The sequence below is a fragment of the Rhamphochromis sp. 'chilingali' genome, assembly GCF_963969265.1.
Source record: "Rhamphochromis sp. 'chilingali' genome assembly, chromosome: 2".
Taxonomy (NCBI): Eukaryota; Metazoa; Chordata; class Actinopteri; order Cichliformes; family Cichlidae; genus Rhamphochromis; species Rhamphochromis sp. 'chilingali'.
In genome coordinates, this window is record NC_137930.1 from 63,716,408 (window position 1) to 63,741,472 (window position 25,065).

General features: G+C 41.7%; 1 protein-coding gene across 3 annotated transcripts in view; it reads left to right on the forward strand.

Moving 5' to 3' along the window:
• Positions 1-25,065, forward strand: part of trim44 (tripartite motif containing 44) — a 55,831-nt gene that overhangs the window by 23,351 nt on the left and 7,415 nt on the right. For all 3 annotated transcript variants that reach the window (XM_080876001.1, XM_080875999.1, XM_080876000.1), the window contains exon 5: positions 1,345-1,367. In XM_080876001.1, the coding sequence (XP_080732127.1) occupies positions 1,345-1,367 (23 nt within the window). The remainder of the gene's footprint in view (positions 1-1,344; positions 1,368-25,065) is intronic.

Genomic DNA, 25,065 nt, shown 5'->3' on the forward strand with positions numbered 1-25,065 from the left:
AGGTGAAATGTGAAACGGACATGAATATGATATATTTTACCTTTAACAGCCAGTATGCATAACCCTATTAGGCCTTTTTAAATAAAACTTCCATTTCATAAAAAAATGAAATGGAAGTTTCTATTAAAATGCGATTTACCTCATTAAAAAGCCATATTTGCTTTAACGGCACAGACAAAACAAGATTACCAGTGATTCATAAGCACCTGCCATCTACAGAGGCAATTTATCATTTTGTATATCACCGCAGTAGATTTTAAATCAGACAACCAAGATTCGATTAAATTGCAACATTTCAACTTTAATTTCAAGGATTGATACAAAAAACAAGTTTTGTATTAGCTGTTTAGGAATTACAGCCATTTTTATACACAGTCCCTTATTTTCAGAGGCTAGAAATTAATTGACTTGCAGTCAGTTCCAGGCTTGTTCCCTCAGTATTGCATGACAAATTAAGGGGATAAAAGATCTAGAGTTGATTCCAAGTTCTGAAGTTGCAGCTGTTTACTGGAGCTTTCCATATGAGGTCCGAAGAGATGTTGATCATTAGGCTGAAAAATCTAAATAAACCTATCAGAGAGAAAGCAAAACCTTTAGGAGTGGCCAAGTCAGCGATCTGGTGCGTTATTAAACAAAAGGAATATTGGCCAGTTAAGCAACACCAAAATGCATGAAACATCACAGAGGACAACAAAAATGGTTTTGGTGGGGGGGGGTTATAAAACATCTAGCCAAGTCAAGAACATTTCAAGGAGGTAGGAGTGTCATTGTTTAAGTCTATACCTTCACATCAATGTATAAACAGGAGTGTTCAATATAAGCACATGTATAAACATGTTAAATTCTGACTGTAAAGATTTCATGTCTACAGTCCAGCAGTAATTTAAATGTGACAGATTTGCTTCAGGAAATAATGAATTTGCATCTTCTAGGATTGGATGAGATTTCATTTACTTTGTTGTTATTCACATAAAAAAGGGATTTTTCTTGCAATGATGATATGAGTGTTCCACGCCGGCAGTGTGACATTGAGAAATCTTTTAAGCTCCAATCAAAATTAAATAGAACGGCCTGCACATGACTAATGTTTGCAGCTTTGTTCCAGTTTGTTCCTTTAAAAGCTCATGAATATACATGAGCACAAGTGCAAAATGAAACTAAAAATTAATGGGTCAGATTTTAAGCCACACCATCTGTGGACTGCACTGATTTAAATTGAGTTATTTTTTTGTTGCTCAAAATGCATGCAAAAAGATGTCAAATGTTTTGTTTTTAAATATGTTTTTCTTTCTCCCTGTCTCACTCTTTTCTTTCTCCCCCTTTCCCTCCATTTATTATTTTCAGCACAACATTGAGGCCAGGCCAAGGTAAGACTGCCCGTATGATTCATGTTCAGCTTTTTATAGCAGAATAGTTTAACTGTGACTGAAGACCCCTCTGTACCTCCTCCTTCTCCAACATCATCCACTATGACTCTAACTAGCATTCATCTCACATACAGTCACACACCTTACAACTTTTTTTTCTTTTTTTTTTACCTTCCCTCTAACAACCTGTCATTTCCTCCCTCAAACATCACCCAAACTCATACACATCAAGCCATTCCATGCCTCCAAACCTATTCAGTCACATGCAAGTCACATCTGTGCCCCAGCAAGGCAATTAGTAGTCCTCTTCTGAGTGTCCCCCTGGAATCAGAAGAGGTGACAGTCTGCCTGGTCCAATAAAAGTGCTCAGAACAGCTGCTGGCAAGATGCGTGTGTGCATGTGTGTGTGCATATGTGCATGCATTCCCTCATCTGAGCCATTTCAAAAAGCCCAGAAGTGTCTTTAAAAAAACAAACAAACACACAATCTTTAACATGGTTCCTAACTAATGTCTGGATCCATAGTTAATCCTTGAATACAATATTATCAGTGATAATTTTAGGGCGTATCGGCTTGCATGCATTTCTGACAGGATTGCTGCATCATCAGCAGGATCAAGTCTCACTATCTTATACATCATTGTATTTACATCTCTAATGTCTCAAAGCGGGTAAGGTGTGCCTACAGACGTGTAGAAGGGAGATTTCTTTCTCAGCTACTATGTGTCAATTTGCGTGGTGGTTTGTCTATACTTTCTCTTTCACCATTCTGTCTGTGTGTGTCAGACAATCTGAAATGGATTGTCTCACACTTATTGATCTGTTGACATGAAAACCTCTCCACCTTCTTCCACCAGAACAGGAGCACTCCTAACACCATCTGTTGTCTCTGCCTTCCTGCTTAGCTGTCTCTGTGGGCTTTCATCTCAAAAGCACTCCTCCCCTCTACAGACACAGACAGATACACAAATACACACAATACACAGATTCAGACAGTTACAGCAAATGCCAGTTGATCTGTCTGTAAAGAAAAATCATTTCTGTATTTATTTAACATAAAGGCTGAATATAAATATAGAAATAGTCATGTGTCGTATAATACACTTTTGATGGACAATATCCTTGTTTCCAGCAAATAGAACTTTAATTTTTAATTAAACTTTGTACCGCTGACATTTGTGCTGCCTGATTGTGGGAAATGTACTTTATTTTCTCCCTGGAGTGTAATGTTCTTTTTAATAAGAAATGAACACATTGGCCAGGGCTGGTGCATGGTGCCAACATGCAGTGTGTTATTGATTGGTCAGCCGCTATTATGACCCTGAAGTTCTAGACCAGATGGCGGCAAGCTTGGACTCGAGGGTGAAATGAAGCTAATAGTTTGCCTTTGGTCAAGGTTAACCTCTACATCTCTGTGCGCGCGCGCACACACACACACACACACACACACACACACACACACACACACACACACACACACACCCTGATATAATTACTCCGACATATTACACTAAAACGCAGTGTGTGCAGAATTTATCATGGCTGGTGAAAAATGGCACCAAGTTGGAGAGAAATGAAAGGAAAAAAACAGAAAGGTGTGTTTGAAAGAGCTTGATGTAGGACTGTGTTTGTTTGTTTTGGGGTGTTTTGGGGTGTTTTTTGGGGGGGGGGGGGCTTACTCATCTTACAACTTGAAGGTGAAGCAAACAAAAAGGTAAGCAGGAAAAAGAGATGAAGTGGAATAGGTGTAGGGAGGAAATAAAGAGAAAGAGAAAATAGATTTTAGAGGATCAAGCATGGAAAGGATGTTTAGGGTTATGTGCAATGGGATCCAGACAGCAAATTGATTATGGAGCAGAAACACTAATCCGCTGTGTGAGCCCCATATCGCTGCCGTAGACAGAGCATTCCCGTAGGACCACAATCCTGCACCCACACACATCTTTCCTGGTCTTGCTCATCAATACAAACCCCTGCCTCTCCCCAAGCCGCTTAACATAGGTACTCCATGCCTGCCAAGATTTGTCCTCCTCTGAATATAAATCTTGCTTCGCTCCCTCCTCCTTCTCCCAACCATTTCTCTGCTGGCTCTAATATGATGCATTGCAAATTTCACTCTTATTCCTTAGCTTTAGTCTGAGCGCCTCCATTCCAGCCCTTGTTCCTGACTTTTAAGTTTTTACATATGTTTGTATATGTGTTTGTCTGGTGTGGATTTAAAGGATACAAAGCTTTTTGAGTGTAATGTTTGTATGAATTCAGATTTGCGAATGGGAACATTATTTGTTGTCATTTATCTAATTTATCTCTTAGACTCTCTTCATGAATAATTTTGGTGGTTTTATATGCTGCATGTGCTCATAGATAAATGCTTAAAGGTGGAAATATCTCATGCTTGCAGCCTTTGACATTTAATGTATCTGTTTTATAAATTTAATTTTACAAGTATTTATTAAATTAAAGCTAATAGGCATTTACCTCCCTTTCATAGCTTATCTATGTACAAACTGGAAGAAAAAGTTTGCAAACCCTGGACAATTAGCAGAATTTCTGCATTGATTACTTCTGCAAAGAACCGTATCTTTTCAGCAGTCGTTTGTCTTGCCTGTTGCAGATTTTCATGAAAAGTGGGAGAGCATAGGGAAAGTGAAAGTATATTCACTTGTGCTGTCTGCATTTCCACCATTCTTGCAACACAAAATGGTTGAAGCAGAATGAATGCACAAAATTACAGTGTTTTCGATTTTGTAGAGATTACTGTAGGTGCTTTTTGTCGTTACCCTTGCCTACCCCATTTCTTTCATGAGAGCTGCAGCTGTTCTGTATTTCCATCATTTGTTGATTTTGTTTCTCTGTGGATTGATAAAAATCCATGTCTTACAGGGTGTTTTGTGGTGGTTTTTTTTCTGTAATGCTTCGTCTATATTACTGCAATTGAGGTTCAAAACAACTAGTCATTTTTAGAGAGTAGTCTTTACCAGTAGCCAGTTTTTCTATTACTTCATTTGTAGGTAGTGCATCTCTACAGTCCACTCTCTCCCAGCTCAGCAAGTAGCTGTTGAAGAAGCTATTAGCACTGAACTTTTTCCAGCTTGCACTGGACTGAGTCCAATAAAGACATGAAAAGTATAGTGGTGTGTTATTAGTTTAGTCAGTTTCTTAGTGTTCAGTTTTGAGTTCCATTTATGATTAATCAGTGAAGATTCCAAAGAGTTCAGAAACTTTCTTGCAACTATGTCTACTTGCCAGTGATCATAGACGTGTGTTGCATGCTGTCTGAACACACAAACACGCATCCACAGTCAAGGAAAAGATGGGGAGAAATGGATTTACTAGTAGATTTTCGGTTCCTGAAAGGCACTTTTAAGTTGTCTCCTGAGGTATTGCTTAAGAGAGAAATGGAAGAAAATAAAATAAGACATTGACAGAAAAAGATTTTACACTAAGGAATTCTACGCATTTGCATTTGCCTTTCTGTTAGACTTTTTGGAGGCCTATTTTTAGCAAACGCGTAAACAGATTTAACTGCCTTTTGGCTTGTAGGACTGAATGTGTTTTTGAGTGAGTGGGTTTTTGGAGCTCCGCTTGCCAAAAAGAAGTTAGTGGGGCACCGTTCATGGGATTATTTCATTCTGCTCTGTCACATTATCAAGCCTCTAAGCAAGGGCAGAAGTCAGCCTTAATATGACTGTCGCCTGCACATACTTGTGATAGATTTGGCTGATGGATGTTTGCCCTGTTTGGCTTTAGTTTTAACTTAGTTGTGTCAGAGATGTGAATATCTAATGAACACACCTCTATACATAACTTGCTAAAATAGGTTCGGGATAGTAACTGGTCCCAACACTAGGCCTAATGCCTATATTTACTCTGTCAGGTGTGTTTTTGCTACATTTCTTTAATAAAAAACTTACCCAAGCATTTCTGTAAAATTCTGCTTCACACTTTCTAGTGTGACAGTTGTAACTCTAAGTATTTTTGAAAGCTGGCCCATCTTTAAGTTAGGTCCTTTCAGAGAAGGCAGGTTTCTGTTTTCTTTGCTTCCCACAGTGAGCTGTACCTCTGATTTAGCCTGTCATCCTGGCCATATACTACAGTACAAATACAGAATATGAGATGGCTTTAAGAGAGGTATTTTGGGAAAAATCATGCATCAGTGTTGACTTACAATTGTGTCTATATAATAGGTTTAAAAGCTTTTCAAGCCACGAAAAGAATTGTACCCTATTCAAACAAATACATTGAAATCATATCTTAATAACAAAAGTGTTTTAAGTGTGAACTTTAAACATTTGAACTTTGTATTATTACAATGGATATTAATGAACCAGTGGAAATAACCAACGCTTAAAATCATCTATGTGTTAATGTGTCACTTAATCAAATGTAATTAAATTCTGTGTCTATATTATGTGTGAAAATATCATTCCTACTAAACATGTACTTAGATCTTTGGTAATAAGAATTTTGTTATGTATAGAGGTATATTTAAGACTTTGAAACAAAAGTAATTAATACATAAAGTTGCATTTGCATGGGAAGAAAGTCAGATCCAAGGATAAAGGGCACTGAAAAGCAGCAGAATCCATCAATAATGGACAAAAAGAAGAAATACACACAAATAAGGAAATAGGATTAGGACACTGGAGGCTATAGTTGTCTTTAACTACATCATATTGCTCTGTCATAGCTGCTGATAATTGGGTTTGTTTCTCAGGTCAGTATAGGCAAAGAAAAAATTTTTTTTTAAAACTGATCAAGGCCTGTGAGCTTATGATTCTCATGGTGCAATTACACAAAAAAGGTAAAACTAGCAGGAGAGCACAGCACTTCTAATTCCAGTGTAAAATTCCCCCCATTCGTTGCCTTAATCAGTCACGTCTCTCTGTATCTCAGAAGTCCCTTTGCTTTGCCTTGCTTCACTTACTTTTTTTAATGCATTTCGCATAACACACACAGCTGAAAGTAAAGATTCTCTCTCTGGTTCCTTCAGTAATCTTTTTGCTTTTGTCTTACATAAACACAACCATCGCACTGAATAGCTACCATGAATTTACTCTAATGTATCAGTAATGTACTTTCCAATGTTCCATTCTTTATTTAGTCATTTCTGTACATTTTATTTGTTTTGTAATTTTAGATAGTCTCTGTTTATAATAACATCACACTAGATATAAATGAGCTCAGAAAAATATATGAGAACTTAAAAGATTTAAATGGCCAGAGCACGGTGGGGATTATTTTTTTATTTTTTTTACTGGTGTGTGGGACTCTTATGGGGGCCATTATCCTCATTGTGTCGTCGGTGTCTCACAGCGATTTTGGCAGCACATTGTTTGTTGCACCGGTCAGTCATGGACCTCTCGGTTTTTGTAACCTGGCACGTTGCACCACAGCCGTCACAGCTGGACTGAAAATACGAGCATACGATCGTGTTGATTTTTACAACCATTATACTTATATTCCAGTACAGAAGCTGAGAGACATACAAATATACAGAGGGAGATGTTGCAAAACAGGAAACTGTTGTTTAGGAGAATACTGCGGCAGCGTCTTGCTCCTTAATGGTAGATATAAATAGACTGTGAGATGAGGGTGTGTCTGTGACTGAAGTGACCATTCTCTACTGCAACATTCAGATGTAGGGTCAGAATTTGCCATCATAATAATAATAATAATAATAATGATGATGACTGTATTTATATTCCACTTTTGAAAACAAAGCACAAAAACAATACAAATTGCTTTGCAGTTCAAATAAAGTCAATATTAAGTGTACTTATTAAAGCAGACAGACACAGAATCAGCCATACCGACAGACATGCATGCATGGTTGTAAACTCTGGCCAAAAATAAAAAGGAAGAAGTTAAGAAAACGTTAACCTAAAAATTATTGGTCTTTTTGATTTCATTTGGAAAGATAATTTGCAAAGTCATTTATTTTTTAAGAATATATTAGTTAACTAATCGAAAACTGTCAAGAGAGATACAAGATCATTTTTCCTTGGATTTCTGTACAATTTGATTTCTTTGCATTAAAGGTAGTTGCCCCCTGGTGGCTATTAAAAAGAATTCAAGTTTATTGCAAGTTTACTGTTGCTGGGTTAGCTTTAAGCCCAGGAGCTTTTTTATATATATACAGTCTATAGGAATGACAAGGCACAGCAGTAAACATAACTGTATACAGTAAACACAGTATGTCTGTTATTTGATTTGGCAGAAATCTGTCCAGTTTCCTGGTATTTTGGACAGTTTCATGAGCAAAAATTTATATTTTGTTTGACAAAGGAAACACTAAAATACTAAAAGAGACATGTGGTCACCATTTTCAGAGTTTATTTCTATTCTTCTCCTTATTATTATCATTGTTGTTGTTGTGGATTTGTATTATTTTCCTGTTTTATACTCCTTTTTTCTGTGTTTGAGTGTTCTTAAAACACTACATCATCTGTCATTGCACGGTGACTTATCAGGCCCATGGCAGTCAAGTCAAATATCAAAAGAAGGATTTTCTGTTGGAAAATACTTTCAGCGCTGTCATGTCTGTTTTCGCAAAAATACATTCCTACCTGTCTGGACTATTTCGCTTTTTTGACAGGTGGTGTGCAGTCATGATTCTTGCGACTCTAACAGATGATTCAATTAGACAGTTTGTGTTTGCTGACAGAAGTGTGAGAGAGATGGGGGGGGGAGAAATCACACTGCCTCACTATGTGAAGGCTGCAGACCACCCAAAATCATGGCATTCATTCACATGAACACACAAATCAAGAAAAGAGGTTGATGTGGAAGCAAAGCGGGTACTTTGGGACACAGCTTATCTGTCTGGGCTGCTTGCCCTTCGCTGGGTCAAATAGATGAGTTGAGTGAAGCAAGAAGGTGTCAGGGGAGCATGGCCGGAGGACACAGGACAGAATGGTAAATGGAAAATGGCCTGTATTTATATAGCGCTTTACTAGTCCCTAAGGACCCCAAAGCGCTTTACATATCCAGTCATCCACCCATTCACACACACATTCACACACTGGTGATGGCAAGCTACTTTGTAGCCACAGCCACCCTGGGGCGCACTGACAGAGGCGAGGCTGCCGGACACTGGCGCCACCGGGCCCTCTGACCACCACCAGTAGGCAACGGGTGAAGTGTCTTGCCCAAGGACACAACGACCGAGACTGTCCAAGCCGGGGCTCGAACCGGCAACCTTCCGATTACAAGGCGAACTCCCAACTCTTGAGCCACGATCGCCCAGAGATGAAGGCACGGGGAGAGAGAGAGAGAAAGCTGCATTTCCTCTAATGAAAAATTTACATTGCTTTCTATAAAAGGAGCGCCTACTGGTTTTATGCCATGTGTGTTTGTGTGCGCATATCAACATGCCCTCATTTAATAATTAAAAATGTTTTAGCTAGATGCATCTGTATCTGTTTTTTCTGCATGTGTGGTTGTGTGTGTGTGTGTGTGTGTGTGTGTGTGTGTGTGTGTGTGTGTGTGTGTGTGTGTGTGTGTGTGTGTGTGTGTGTGTGTGTGTGTGTGTGAGGGGTAAGGCTCTGCTCTTTTTTTTTTTATGGTTTCACCAGATCCCTTCTCCCTCTTGCTCTTTCTCTGCATCTGCCTTGCTTTCTCTCTGCCTTCTTGTCCTCTTTCAGTCTGTCTTTAGGCCATCACCATTCCACAGGGGTGGATCTGAGGCCCCCAATGAATGCAAAGCACACACAAACCTTCCTGACAAATGGATAGACATGCATTTAGATGATAAGAGACTATAAGCATGCATAATTCATGCCACAGGCACAATTTTCCTCCAATTTTTAAGATGTCATTCATTTGTGTTTGAGTGTGTGGGCACATGAATACTGTCAGCATAGCATGACTCACATCCAACAGTTTTTGGGAAGCAAAGGGAGAGAGGTGTATGTGTGCATGTGTGTACATCTGTTACAGGTTAGTCTGTTATGGGAGCTAATGACTCTTTGTTTTTCCTGAATCATTTTTCTTTTATATAAAATTAGTTGATATACCTAGAGGAAAAACACCTCTGATGATGCCCATGTAGTTTGCTTTTGCCTGTGGACACACATTACAATATGGTGGTTCCGGATCAAGTAGGGAAATAGAAACTGTCTAATTGAATCATCTGTTAGAGTCGCAAGAATCATGACTGTACACCACCTGTCAAAAGAGCGAAATAGTCCAGACAGGTAGGAATGTATTTTTGCGAAAACAGACATGACAGCGCTGAAAGTATTTTCCAACAGAAAATCCTTCTTTTGATATTTGACTTGACTGCCATGGGCCTGATAAGTCACCAGATAAGTCTGATCTTACCTCAGGAATTTCACCACAACTCTAGGGCACTTCTGCTGGATATTTGTAGTTTTTCACTGCCTATAGCCCTGTAAGGACCAGAAGCACAGCGTGTTTAGGGGTACTTCTAGTATTGATCTGCTGTGTAGATATACACGAGTGCTCTACAGAGCGCTCTGGGCTCACAGACAACACACAGAGAGCAAAGAGTCTGCATTAAGTGCTTAGGATTTGTCCAGGGTTAATGTCGGATTATTGCTCTGTTTGTGTTGATACTGAGCCTGAAGTGTCCATGAATAAAATATTCTTAATCCATGTATGTAAAATACATCCATCTTCCACTCTCCCCTTTGTTCTGTGTGTGCCAAGGTGTGTTTGTAATCTGATATTGTTCTGACTGCTCTGTGTGCATCTGCTTTTCTTAAAAGATCCTCATCAGCATACTGGTTTGAGAAAAGGAACGGTTGTCAGTTTTGATTTGCTAACATTGGGTAACTGTAAGAAAGAGATATTTAGCAATTTAAGGAGCACCACTGAACTGTTTAAATATTAATATCTGTTAAACTTTGCCTTGAAGTATAAAAGATTGGATTTAACAGAAAGAAATGGTGTGGGAACCTTTGCAATTTTTCTAAAATAATAAAAGTTTTTTGTTTAAAAAAGGCTAGTGTTGTTCTGCAGAGCATCTTTATGAAATTTGAAAGTTAACATCAGTCTAATATGTCTAATAGAAAAACACGTGCATTGACCAAAGCTGTATTATAAGCCAATTGTAAAATACGGTTTGTATTGGTACATTGTGCAAATGAAATTTAGCTGTGGTAGTGTGTAACCAGGCAGAGATGAGATGAGCAGAAGGTGAAGTCTGTAGAGATCTATTTCCACTCTATCAGGGAAGATGTGGAGCGACTACTGAAGAGGAAAAAGGAAAAAGAGGGCGTTGAAAACGGCAGAATTACTGTAAGACTACTGAGCAGGTTGGTTCTAGAGAAGGAAAAGGTGGGAAAAATGAAAGAAAGCATGGCAAATCATATTTCAGAAGGCTCTGTTGCACAAGTCTGCAACAGTAGGTTAGTCCAGCTGCTACTACCCACCTGCCTGAAGGGCCGGATGTGGAGCCGCTCGGCCCATCAGAGCCATCATCAAAAAAGAAACGACGATCACGCCGCCAGCGCGCCACCCCACAGCCGGACATTCAGACTTGTACATCGCCGGCTGTGGTGAGTAAGGACTCTTTTTCTGTGTCGAACCGTGGGACTATTCGTTCAGGGGCTGTGTTTTGTGCTACGGATGGTAATGTGAACAGTTTATCAGCTGCCCAGCCTCCTGAAGCTCTCTTAGCTGCCCAGCTACAAGCTGCGTCTCCTGTGTCCCCGCTAGCACAGCCATTAACTCCACCACACGCTCCATTTTCACCTCTACCATCGCTTCAGTCATCAGTTCGGTCTGCCACTCAGTCGCCCTTAGTTCCGTCATCCACACTACCACCTGTTTCCCTTCCACCACCACCATCACTACACCCAGCCATTCAGGCTGCTACTCAGTCAGACATTCAACCCATAGCCCTGCCGTTAATATGCTCTGTAGCTGAGCCACTAGCCGCCCGACCCGCAGCCACTTCAGCCACTCCTCCACCCGTCACACCTCCACTACAACCATCACTGCAGTCTCTAGCGCAGTCTCCTGCAGCTCTGCTTTCCCCAGTGCAGTCTCCAATGTCCCCAGTGCAGTCTCCAGTGTCCCCAGTGCAGCCTCCTGCAGCCCTGCTTTCCCCAGTGCAGTCTCCAGTGTCCCCAGTGCAGCCTCCTTTAGCACAGTCACCCACTCAATCACCAGCTCCACTTTCCCCTCAACTATCACTACCACCTCTAGCTCAGTCTCCTGTGCACTCACCTCTGGTTCATTCTCCTGTGAAGTCATCAACTCCACTGCCTACTCCACTCTCACCACCTCCGTTACAACAGACATCAGTTCAGTCCCCTGTGCCAGTGCAGACGCCCTCAGTTCAGTCTCCCGTGCAGTTATCTACTTCACCACCATCAGTAGCTCAGCTCCCACTCTCATCCGTATCTCCAGTAGCTCAGCTCGCACCTGAACCATTGGCCCAGTCCCCGATAGCAATATGGTCTTCTGTTCGGCTTAACATTCAGCCAGGGGTCCCTAACCTCTCTGGCTCTACATCAGCTCCTGCTGGAAGCTCGGATGAGCTCATCCAGGACTCCGCGGCTCCCACGCCGCCATCTACCTCGTCCGCTGGGGGTTCCAGTGAGCCCGGCCAGCACCTCCTCGTCTCCGCTGAAGGGTCCGAGGGGCCCGTTCAGCCTCCTGTCTCCGCTGGAGGGTCCGAGGGGCCCGTTCAGCCACCTGTCTCCGCTGGAGGGCCCGAGGAGCCCGTTCAGCCACCTGTCTCCGCTGGAGGGCCCGAGGAGCCCGTTCAGCCACCTGTCTCCGCTGGAGGGCCCGAGGAGCCCGTTCAGCCTTCTGCCACGTCAGCTGGAGGGCCCGAGGGGCCCGTTCAGCCACCTGTCTCCGCTGGAGGGTCCGAGGGGCCCGTTCAGCCACCTGTCTCCGCTGGAGGGTCCGAGGGGCCCGTTCAGCCACCTGTCTCCGCTGGAGGGCCCGAGGAGCCTGTCCAGCCGCCACCTGCGACCGCCTCGTCATCGCCTGGTCCAGCCTCTGCCTGTGCTTCTGTTACGCCTGGGCCAGCCTCTGCCTGTGCTTCTGCTACGCCTGGGCCAGCCTGTGCTTCTGCTACGCCTGGGCCAGCCTCTGCCGCTGCTTCAGCGTCGCCTGGTCCTGCCTCTGCTTCAGCGTCGTCTGGTCCGGCCTCTGCTTCTGCTACGCCTGGTCCGATCCCAGCCTCTGCTTCTGCTACGCCTGGTCCAGCCTCAGCCTCTGCAGCTCCGCCTGGTCCAGCCTCAGCCTCTGCAGCTCCGCCTGGTCCGGCCTCCGAGTCTTCGTTCTCGTCTGGTCCAGCCTCAGCCTGTGCTTCGCCTGGTCCGGCCCCCGCATCGCCACCGTCTGGTCCTGCCTCGTCTGGTCCTGCCTCGTCTGGTCCTGTGCCCACCAGGCCATGGCCAGCACGCCTGAGACTGGAGGGCCGCCGCTGCCTTCCGCGCGGTCGGCCCCCTGAACTGCTCCGTTGTCTCCTTCGCCGCCGCCGCTGCCTTCCGCGCGGTCGGCCTCCTGAACTGCTCCGTTGTCTCCTTCGCCGCCGCCGTTGCCTTGCGCACGGCCGGCGTCCTGAACTGTTTCCACGTCGCCGCCGTTGCCTTGCGCACGGCCGGCCTCCTGAACTGTTTCCGCGTCGCCGCCGTTGCCTTGCGCACGGCCGGCCTCCTGCACTGTTTCCGCATCGCCGCCGTTGCCTTGCGCACAGTCGGCCCCCTGAACTGGTTCCACGTCTCCGCCGTTGCCTTCCGCATGGTCGGCCCCCTGAACTGCTCTGTGTTTGGGTTGTTTTCTTGGGCTCCGGTGTTTGCTGTGCTTTGCATTCTTTTGTTTTCTGTTCCGAGCCCTCCGTCCTGGGCCCCCGCCGCCCGCCCTGGGTTGTTTTCTGTTTGGTTTTGTTTTTCTGTGTTTGGGCTGTCTGGAGCCAGCCCTTGAGGGGGGGGTACTGTCACGGTCCTGGGTCTCCTGACCCAGCGTTTTTAGTTCTTTGTGATTTTTGTATTATTGTACTTGTGTGTGATTTATTCTATGGCTTCTAGTTTTGATCCCTTGCCCTTCATGTCTCTCTGTGTCCCCTCTGTTCTGTGTAATTGTGTGTCTTTGCATGTTTGAGTTTCTTGTTTTCTGTCACTCTGTATTGTGCATTATGTTCTCATGGTTGGTTTTTTGTTACTCTCTCTAGTCTAGTCTCTTGTGTTCCCAGCTGAGTATTTCCCTGTGTATTTTGGTTCTTAGACCTCTGCCTTATGGTTTATGTCTCTGTATTTCTTAGTTGCTGTCTCCACTGTGTCAAGTTCGCGTCTCTGTGTGATACTTCCTGTTTTACTTTGATGGTCCGTGTCTCATGTGAATGCGTCCTGCTTTGCTTGTCTCGTCAGTCCTGATTTCTCCCAGCTGTGCCCTCCTTCTGTGTCTCATTCCCCTTGTTACTTCCCAGTGTATTTAAACCCTGTGTTTCTCTGAGTCAGGGTCGCGTCGTCCCTCATGCTGTGTGTGGATCTCCCTGTGAGTTCTTAGTTTGTGGCTTCCCAGTTTAGTTTAGTTTAGTTTGTATGTTTGTTCTACCGGCAAATAAAGCTGTGTTTTGAGTTCATTCCCTCGAGTCTGTGAGTCCTGCATTTTGGGTCCAACTCCCGCCTGCCGCACAGCGATTCATGACACTGACCTTCGTAGCACAAAGCATTTTTATCTCTTCCAGTGGACCATATTTTGTCGTATCTGCTTCACCAACTACCCTTCCTGATAACCTTGCACTACCTACTGTAGCTCTGTACTGAAGATCAAAATGAGTCACTTACACTAAGGAACCACTTTCAGTTTCTTCAGGTCTCACCTTCCTTTACAGTTGCTGTGGCTGTAAATTGAGCCAGGACATGTCATCTTTATGTCACGTCATAAAGTGTGTTGATGTGTTATTATGTACTTCATTATTTAGGAGTAATGGTAAAATGGTAAATGGCCTGTATTTGTATAGCGCTTTTCTAGTCCCTAAGGACCCCAAAGCGCTTTACACAACCTGTCATCCACCCATTCACACACACATTCACACACTGGTGAGTACAGAACAGTGTTTCTATATATGCTGCTTTCCCCTTTTTCATAGCCTGCTCCCTCCCACCGCATCCTCTCATTAAATTACTCGTCGAGACATCTAGCTATTTTGTCTGATAATCACATTGTCATAGATGCCACACAAACTCGGGGAAAGACCATGAGGAATTGGTATCAGAAATATTTTTTTAAAAAAAGAAAGAAATCCAATTGTGTTAATGGCAGCTTACTTTCTCCCATGAAACTAGATACTTGAGTGATTGTCTGTCTATTCTGCAGAGTGTGAATCTTGGTGTGTATCTCTGCATGCATGTAATTATTTGAATAGGAGAAAGCAAAAACAACAAAGAAGTAATGAAGGTGATTAACGATGAACATCTGCATATTCTCCTTGTTCGTCCATAACATGCCGCAGTGGTATAAAAATAACCTTCTGTTTTGGATTTTGTTGTTGTTGAGGAATATTTTATTGTCTGGTAGATGTTATAGGGGTTTTTTTTTAAGCTCATGCTTTACAGTACAGTGGTCCCTCGCTATAGCGCGGTTCACTTTTTGCGGCCTCACTGTTTCGCAGATTTAATTATTTTTTTGTGCCATTTTGCATGCTGTTTTTTTTAGTTTGTTTGTTTTTTAACAGCGCATCGTGTTCTGCATCCTGATTGGCTGTAGACCATTGTCTGTCAATCTCGTGCCGTGTCTCCTGTCCAATACAGAATGCGTAAAGCTTTTTAAATTTACAAGTGTGAGAAAAGTGTATAAAGTGTGTAGTGAGGGGTTTTACAGCTTTAAAACATCTATAATAATTGTAAAAAAAAAAATGAAGTTGGCTACTTTGCGGATTTCACCTATCGCTTGTTACTTTTGGAACATAACTCCCGCAATAAATGAGAGACCAGTGTAGAACGTAATAATAAAACAAATAATAAAGAACCTAGAACCTAGAACCTAGAAGGCAAACTTGAAAGGGATTTTAAATTTTCAACTAGCAAAAAAACAGAAACGCATTAGGTACACCGACCGCCGGTTAAACCATAGGTCATAACCACATGCACATTTGAAACCCTACATTGTAACCTACACCATAACATGATGTGCAGTAGGTCTGGGCTATATCATACCGTTCACGGTAATACTGGTGTAATTTTGGGCAACGATAGGAAAATGACATATCGCGATAGAATATGGGTAAAACGCGCATGCGCAGTGCCTATGTTTACATACGCACATGGCGGCGACGCAGAATGAGAAGAGCGAAAGCGGATCGTTAAATGAAACGGATGAACCAGAATTGGTTTGTAAAAATGCTGCAACTTCAGTGGTGTGGAACTGGTTTAGCTTTCGTCCGTCAGATACACAACAAAGCACTATTTTTGGTAGAGCATGCTAGCGGGCCGTTGTTATTACCATGTTGTTTGTAAAATACGGCACACTTAAAATCAATCCTTTAATTTTTCTGAAAATCGACAGTGCCCCTTATAATCCCGTGTGCCTTATGTATGAATTCTGGTTGTGTTTACTGACCTCGAAACAATTTTAAGTTGTACACGGCGCTCAAAAATCTGTCAAATGTTTTAGTGCGACTTTGCTGAGCTACAAAGCCGCACCGCTTGATGGATTGTCGGAGCATTACGGCTATATCGTAGGCAGGCGCCTCGCGGAGTGATACGTACTGTGCTTCAACATATTACCGTATTGTGTGTGTATAACCTCTTTTTAAGTTTTGTGGATATTATACATGGTTATGCTGAGGATATGTCGGCCAATTTCAGCTGGAAATGCCTTTTGGTTAAACTGTCAGCAAGGAATTTGCATTTCCACTGTTATATTTTTATATAACTTTAATGCACAAAAAACAGCTGCTTGTTTAAGTGAAAATACATTGATGGGGGGATGTAAAGTATTTTATCTAGTGTCAATTATATCGTCAGTTATATCATTATCGCAAATTTTCAAATGTATATCGTGATAAATATTTTTGGTCATATCGCCCTGCTCTAATGTGCAGCTCACTAGAAATGTAAATACATGTCACATTTATACAGCGCACATCAACTGTGATAGCCTCAATATAAGGACTCACAGATGTTGCCAAATTCTTGGAAGGATATTAATGAAATTACCAGAATAGAGTGAGAGAAAGTACAAAGAAGTACCTATAAAGAAAAAAAGGAGCACAACAAAGGGTGGGGATTGAGGAAGGAGAAAAGTCCCACCATTTTATGTGTTTTATGTCTGAGACACAGTAATTAACAGATAATGCACCACACATGCTGGCAACAGCATCAGCCACTTGCACAAGTTACTGTATGTCATAGGCTCCTGGAGATTCACTACACAAGTCTAAATCAATAATAAGGCTTAGGTATAACCTAAACACTAAGTGCGCTTGTGTGAACGTCCCAATTTTCACTGCAGTGTATTTAATAAACATGTCACACAATGCGCGATTACCTCATTAATTAGCATTTGCCATATGGGAACAGTAAATGGCATTACTTTACTGTGGACAACATAAAAGTTATTGGAATCACTAAAATCATTATGTTTATTTCTGTAGTGACTGGGAATTTTACAAAGGGGGGAAAAAAGTAGTCCCAGCTGATGGGCAGACGATTGGCTACACATTAATATCACCCCAACTGGTCACAGCAGATGGCCCCGCCCCTCCCTGAGCCTGGAGGTTTCTTCCTGTTAAAAGGGAGTTTTTCCTTCCTACTGTCGCCAAAGCACTTGCTCAAATGATTGTTGGGTTTTTCTCTTTATGTATTATTACCTTACAATATAAAAATTATTGTAAGGTAGAATACAAAAATACAAAATTCAGTACATCCAGGCTTTCTTTGCATTAGCTGGCTTGACAAAATGTAAAACTCCAGCTTCAGTCTCTTATGACTCTTCCACTCAAAATGGTTCCTGCGAGTCCCGCCTACTACAACCACAGATGTTATCAGATAATGATGATAAAATAGGGATTAAAAATCACTACAAATCATGAAACATAAAAATAAATACAATAATGCAAGATTGTTACAAGTAAGCACAAAGAGTGTTAAAATAAACATTTTAATTCAAGTTAATTATTTTAACAATGCAAGCGCTGTGGGTACTGATGAGTATTTCTAACGTGAAGCTCAGAAACTTTAAAATCAATCCCTTTACTAGAGCCATCTCTGTGTCTCTTCCACAACACAACTTTGTTCTATTTTCCTCCACTCACCCCCCAACCAGTCAGGGCAGGGCCACCCCTTCCTGAGCCTGGTTCTGCTGCAGGTTTCTTCGTGTTAAAAGGGAGTTTTGGGGGTTTTTTTCCTTTCCACTGTTGCCAAAGCGGTTGCTCATAGAGGGTCATCTGATTGTTGTTCTTTTTTTCTGTTTTCTTTGTATTTATTGTAGGGGCTTCACCTTACAATATAAAAGGCAACTGTTGTTGTCTTGTGCTATATGTGCTATATAAATAAAATGGAATTAAATCAAAGGTGGCTCTCCCATACTCTTATAAAAGAGATGTGAAAATCACTTTAGTTTGTTGGAAAATGACAGTGAAATTGATTGTATTGATTGAACAGATATTCTTGGTGTGAATTCTGTTCTGCAATTCCAGCAGTGCAAAAGTGGCTTAACGGCAGATTAGAATCAATTATAACAACATTTATGTATTTTCTGCATCACCAAACACGAACATTCCCATGACAGTGCGATGCACAGTTTGCACTGTGGTTTTAGGTAGTCATTGCTTAACAACTTAGACATATAAAATCTGTTCCCCAGCAGAGAATCTATAACACACTTTAAACATTTATTGATCCATCTATGCTGTAAATAAAAGAATCAGTAAAAGCTGTCACTCCCAGTCAATTTTAAATCAAAACTCTGAACACATAACCCGAACAGGTTATGTGTTCAGTATAAGTTACTGCAGTGATTTAGCCAGGTAAAAAGAGAGCCACTTTTGTGACACAGAAATCTCAGAAAACTTTAAGATCGACACGGCTCGCTAAGCCATTAATCTCACTTTATAGTATACCCCTCTGGACTATAAGGGTTTTGGAAATGTCAGTGAGACTGAGAAATTGACCAGCCAGATAATAATTAGTGGATTGGGCATGTAGCATATTCAGTCTAGTAGTGCTTGGGAGTTTTGTTTGCTCAAGAAAATAAAATGATTTGGCCTTGGGAAGGCAGAATTGACATACTGTACAGGAAATGGATTAGGCAATTAGAGTTCCTCTTCTCCTGTCTTGTTCTTGTCAAAAAACTTTTCCCATTTACAAATAGGAAAAATAGGCTCTTTGTAATCTATTTTCTTATTCTCTCATGCACACACACACACACACACACACACACACACACACACACACACACACACACACACACACACACACACAGTCCCTGTTTGAGGGTTCTGTCCACAAGGCAGATTGTCATATTGGATCTGATAAGACTTGGCCATGCACCCTTTTGTGCATGCAGTGCTCATGCACACACAGTAAAATCTCTCAAAAGGTGTCACACTCTGTATAAACATTCATTATTCATTCTAGAAGCCACACAAACAACACTCAGACACACACACACTCACATGGATGAGGTAATTAGGGAAGAGACGAAAAGAATGAGGAAACCATCTCTTCACTCTGTGAAACCATCTCTTCACAGAGTGAAGAGATGGTTTCTTTCACGCACAGAAGCCTTCCTCGTGCTGTCTGACCCATGTCCACTTTAATCAGAAACACATGTACACATGCGTATCACATCGCGTTACTCTTCGGGTGAAATTACAGGTCTGATTTCAGCTTGGTGAAGATGTAGCAGGGCAACAGCAGCAGGCTCAGCCAAGGGGCTATGAATCAGTGGCTTATCAAACGCTGGCTCTAGGTATGAACTGTCATCGCAGAAAGTGCAGTAACCCATACTCTCACACTTCTGGAAAACATCTCCCTTCCACATTTGGACATAGGAAACAATGTCACATCACACACAAGGCACTGTGCCTCTTCCAGTCCCCACTTTACCCCTCTGATCAGTTATTCTGGCAGTGAGAGGAAGTAGGAGTGTGCGACAGTTGGCATGTTTAATTCAGCAGCCTCACGACAAGCCCTGTCACCATGTAGATTTATAGTATTGGGTAGAGAGGAATGAGGAGATGCTTTGGATTTAACTACCTCAGGATTCTAATGGGAGATTTAGCATGCACTTTACAAAATCACCTTAATCCAGCATTATTCTCTGAGGGGAGGGATGTGAACGAAAAATTAATAGCTTTTTCTGAAGTCAGCCCCATTTGCCCATCCTCATTTCCCCTTCAAACGATTTGTTCATAACTGCTTTTTTGTAGGTAATTAACACGCAGGGGTTTTTTTTATGAATGTTGTTTATCATATAGAGAGTTGTGCATGTAAAGCAGACATTAACATTTTTATTCACCTGTGATTACAGATAAAGGTCTAGCTTTCAAAAACAAATAAATAAATAAAGTTAAATAAAAAAGGAAATTGCTTCCCGTTTACTGATGATGAAGTATGCAATAACAGCATGTGACCTTCAAAAGGCAGAATTTTATGACTGATGTTTTACAGGATGCATTAGTACACATAAAGTTTTTATAAGTCAGGGGACACTGGGGAGACTTTAAGCCCCAACACTTTGTATTTCACTGTGTGGAATTTCTGCATCTAACCGTGTTGCAGGAGTAAAAACAAAAGAATTGTGTCCAGGCTAGTCTTAATTTGTTAAGCACCATCTTTAAAGCTCGATGTTAATCTTAGGCATCGTTGCACCAGGTTTGCATTTGAAATTTGAGCTTTAAAGTCAGTTATGTGGTAGAGATCACAACTGTTAATCTTTTTGTTTGTTGCAAGCGAAAGATCTTCTTGCTGCACTCTGAGGAAGTCCTTTAATTCCACAGTGTGTTTAACATTCAGTGGAGGAAAAAAAAAGCGGGGAGGGCCGCATGAGGCATATGAGACTTTTATCTGGCAAGATGAGCGTTGTGACAGTCTGAAGCCCAGGTTTTCTGGGCTGTCTGTCTGGGTGTCCTTCACAGTGAGGGCTTGGATGCAGGGGAGGGGGAGTTTTGAAGCGACAGAAGGCTCTGCCTAATAGCCAGTCTGTTCTCCAACTCTGGCCATGTATCTTGGTCTCATAGACACACAATTTTTTTTTTCTCCATTGCTTTTTCTGTCCATTTGTGTCCATGACATCATTTCGTATATGAAGGAAGAGATTGCAGCCACTATGATTGCTGCAAATCTAGTGTAAAGAGGATTTAATTTTCAAAATCTCTCCAGATTCCAGGATAGCTCATTGGGGCACCTGAGCTCTCCACTTATTAAGGAGGCGTCAACATTCTGCTGTTAAAGAATGGGGTTGTTTAAAAAGAGGCAACAGAGGGCAGCCGTGCCAGCCTGCCAAATGTGTGGGCGCTGCTTTGACTAGTCAGTCTTCATAATGGCTGTCTGCCTCTGGGACAGAGCCAGCTCACTGGTCATATAACAGACTGTATAAATGAGGCAACCAAGACCTCCCTTCAGAAACCCTGGCTCAATCTTACTGTAGTTCCTTTGCAGTCAGGAACACAGGGTGGAATCTGACATAGGATATAATAAAGGACAGAGATTGGACCAGGAAACATAACAGCTATGCTGGAGTCAGAAGCACTAGGGAGAAGAAATGCAAGAAGTTTTAAGTAAAAAGGAGAGTATGTATATTGTAACCTGTCACTATTCATTACCTGTAAGGTGATGCTGCCTTCTTGAGAAACAGATAAAAGTTTATCTCTTCAGTGTGTTTTTCTCTCCTATTTTCACTCTTGTGAGCTTTAGATTCAAACTTCAAAGGTACTACTGGAATTTCGATTTAAACCAAAGTCTGCATTTAAAATTTGCATACATGTTGATTCCAGAAGTTGCACAACTGTTAGGCTCGCCCATCAGTTAGTCCAGAGCCATGCTGCCAGTGCAGTGGTGCTCTTGCAGGATTGTTTCTTTCACAGTGAAACAGCAAACAGCAGTGTTTGCATTTTATCACAAGACTGTAGGTTAGATCACAGTGAGCAATTTATGATAAGTACCCTTACAGTTTAGAAATGGAACCTAGTTTTTTGGTGTTATAAAAATGAATACCGGCATATTTGTAATAATGTAGAAGTGTAGAAAATGGCAAATTATAATGTCCTCAAGATCAACCCACATCCAGTACAGTTGTCCTCGTATACCGCTCCCTTTGTTAGACATTGGAGAACCATTACGGTGATTCTGTTATCTACTTTTGCGCTCCTCTAAGGGATCTTTTTAATGCCATTCATTGCCATTTAATTTGTGACCAAGGGTATAATGGTTGTAGAAAATTGAAAGGAAAAAGCAGGGAGCGATGGATGAGGCATACAAGCCTATAGGGGTGTGCTATTCAAGGTAATTGTTGACAGATTAAAAACCCCATGGTGTAGAAGAGCTTTTAAGAAAGTATCCCTTGTCTGCACACAGCTATTTACCTAGCAAGTGACAAGATGCTTCTCTTCTTGTTGAAGCAGTTTTAATTCACCATTAACACTAATCAACAGTTTTATGTTTGTGGGCTACGGGATTGGATTGCTGCAGTTCTCCTCGATTAATTTCTCAATTGCCCCCGTGGTCACAGAAATTTCAAACTTACAAAGTGAGCCAATGTAAGATAGAGGCTCTACAGTGGTTTAATGCTCTTATCTGAATGGCTCTGCATTAATTCCTCTGTATGATTAACAGCAGGTAGCTGTGTCGAAATGATCAAGAATTTAGTTTATGGGATAATGGTGTTCATCCAACTTCTTATACGTGCTGCAGCACAGACAGACCTGTGTGATTGTTCTGATTGGCTAGGCGTCAGCACACCATTTTATTCTGCTTCACCCACCTTTTCTGTCTCGCTTCGTGCACTCTCTACACAGGAGAAAGCATCCTTGGCAACACATGCATCATGCGGTCGGTTGCTTGCACGCACTCCTTGGTTGGAGTAGTAAGCAGCACACTTCCTGATGTATATTTAAAAAAATAATCGCATGCATGAACATGAGTTTGAACGGGTTCTACTTAAGGCGATACATCTGGTGGATGATGAGATGGATTTTATCCTCGCTGCTCCCGTTTTGTTCTGATGAATAAGCTGTGGTGCTCACAGAGGGTCATTTTAAACAGCCCCTAGCTCCCTGTCCCCTGTACCATGATTCATTGCCTGTTATTGTGCCTTGTCTCTTGACTTCCTTTGCGAACTGATTAAGTCTTTGGAGCAGCATGAAGACACCACAGGGTGCTGCAATGTTTATTGGGGACAGACAGTCCCAGCGAACAGTATGAATAGACCAGTGACTCTGAAAGAGGCAGACTGTCATTGTTTATAGCAATTAGTCAGTCTTTTCACAGTTTGCATCATATTAGTCGGTTTTCTCTTTGGTCTACAAGTTTGTTTCACTCTCTTCCAGTGATCACCAGAGTTTAAATATGAATATTTAAAGACTTTTATCTCAAAATAAAATTTAATTAGAAAAAGGTTTGTGTGCTTAATTCATAACTGATTGGATAGAAGATTATGAATCCATTTCTTGGATTGGAGCCGTTTAAAAATTAAATAATTGTATAACAGTATTTTCTTACAGTTTTGCAGTCTGCTGCAGTCTAAATATTGTGATGGTACCAGTTATATTTCCTGGGGTAAAGAATCTTTTCAGCTCAATAAATCACGATGTAAACAAAGCCGAAATTTCTACAAGCATTGTTCGACAAGGGTTAGTGCACACATGCAGGCGGGGTCGCTATGTACGGATTTGTCATTAAACTGCCCGGGGAGTTTTAACAGCCTTGTAGATGATCTCCCATCTCAAGGAGGAATAACAGTGTTGTGGTTATTTTATTTGTGTCAAGGCAAGACTCTAACATCATGAATTTTTTTGTAGAGTATCATAATGTGTTACTGATTTCGATATGGCTACTAATGTTTTTCTCTGGGAACCCGTCTCGTTGTTGTTGTGCTTAAATCCTCAGTGAATTAGGAAATATAAAGCAAAATGGAATATTTTATGCCAAAATAAATGAAACCATCCAGACCCACCCAGCATGCCACCTATTTGCGTGTCATTATGTTAAAGTGACTCTCAAATAATACAATTGCAAAGTGTATTTATGCTTTTTCGAATATGAAATGCAGTGCATCAGTCAGTGGTTTAAAAACAGATGAATTTCCAGCTGTGACTCATCGATTCTGATATCCACCTCTAATGCCTGCACTGCATGTCACACCTTTGCTCAAACAGCAGCCTCTCGATTACTGTTCTCACACTCGGAGGTTTTATTTTTCTGCCATAACACACAAAAACCTTGTAATATTGTAGGTGTTTTGAATTACAAATAAAACGAAACTGCAGAAAGAACAATATTGGAGACATAAAAAGGTGGCCAAAAATATGCACATAAAATGAATTGTTAAACAGTAGATAAAGGTAAGTACTTTACTGACCTGTATAGCCTGATGTTGGGGTGCGTTGTTCTGAATTTTTAGAGCTCTCAGTGCAGAAAATAGTTAGCTTTTCTCCTCAGTCTACTTGGCCAAATTGGACAGATTTTGTCTGAAGGTCAGAATATAGAAAAATCATTTGTTGTCAAAAGAAGCAGATGCAGTCACACTTTGAAACTAATCAATGAAGGCATAGAAAGTGATAGAAGAGTGAGGGGAAAATGCAACTGTGCCTTTTAGCCGGTAGAATCTATATTTGCGCGCGCGCACGCACACACACACACACACACACACACACACACACACACACACACACACACACACACATCATTTAGATATTACTGGGCATACCATCAGAGATGTTTTGGTTGTTTCCCCAGTTTGAATTTCCATCTTGTGCCATTGCCATCAGACCAGAGAGATCTGGGCATCTGATACTAGTATTTCCTTTCCCTTAGCAGTTGTTTCTTCTTCACTATATAGAGGTGTTTTTAGTTGTACTGCCTCTGCAGTTGCACTATGGTTTTTGGGAACTGCTCGTAGTTGAGCTGCAACTCCTCTGGGTGAGGGTCTCGAGGATCTGTTCTTGGGTCCTTGAATCCATCTTCACCTAGTAGAAGTCGGACATGCTTTGTAGTGCACAGTTCCAAACAAGCTGACTTCTTCGTCTTAATCTCATGCTCCCACCACATCCTCCTTTTTTTTCACCCTTACTCTGTATCCTATATATAAAGGTTTAGTGCTGCTATCTGGGCCAGCCTTTTCACTTCCACCAGAACACCATGTCTTACTCATGACCCAGTGCCTCCGAGCTGAATAAAGAATCCTGAATTTTTCAGGCTGTGTGCGAGGGAGCTTCATTTGTTGTTCAGAAGATTAAAAAAAACTGCTTAGGAAAGGCTGCAGATAATAGGGCCTGTAATGTTGGTATGTTCAGGGAAGAAACTTATTTTGTAAGCATGACTTGTTCAAACCAGCAAGCCTGCCTTTGATTTGATGCCAGGTCTCTCAAGGTGCAGCAATCACCTCTTTATTTGTTTTTGTTTTTTTAGTGCATGGATAATTTCTCTGTGACCTTTCAAGTGATCTTTCCTTTCCTCAGCATCAGGGATTTGAATTTCGCTGGCTTCACTGATTCATCCAGCCCAGGAGGTCTGCTCCTCAAGGCATTTTAGGATGCATCTGCTCCTAG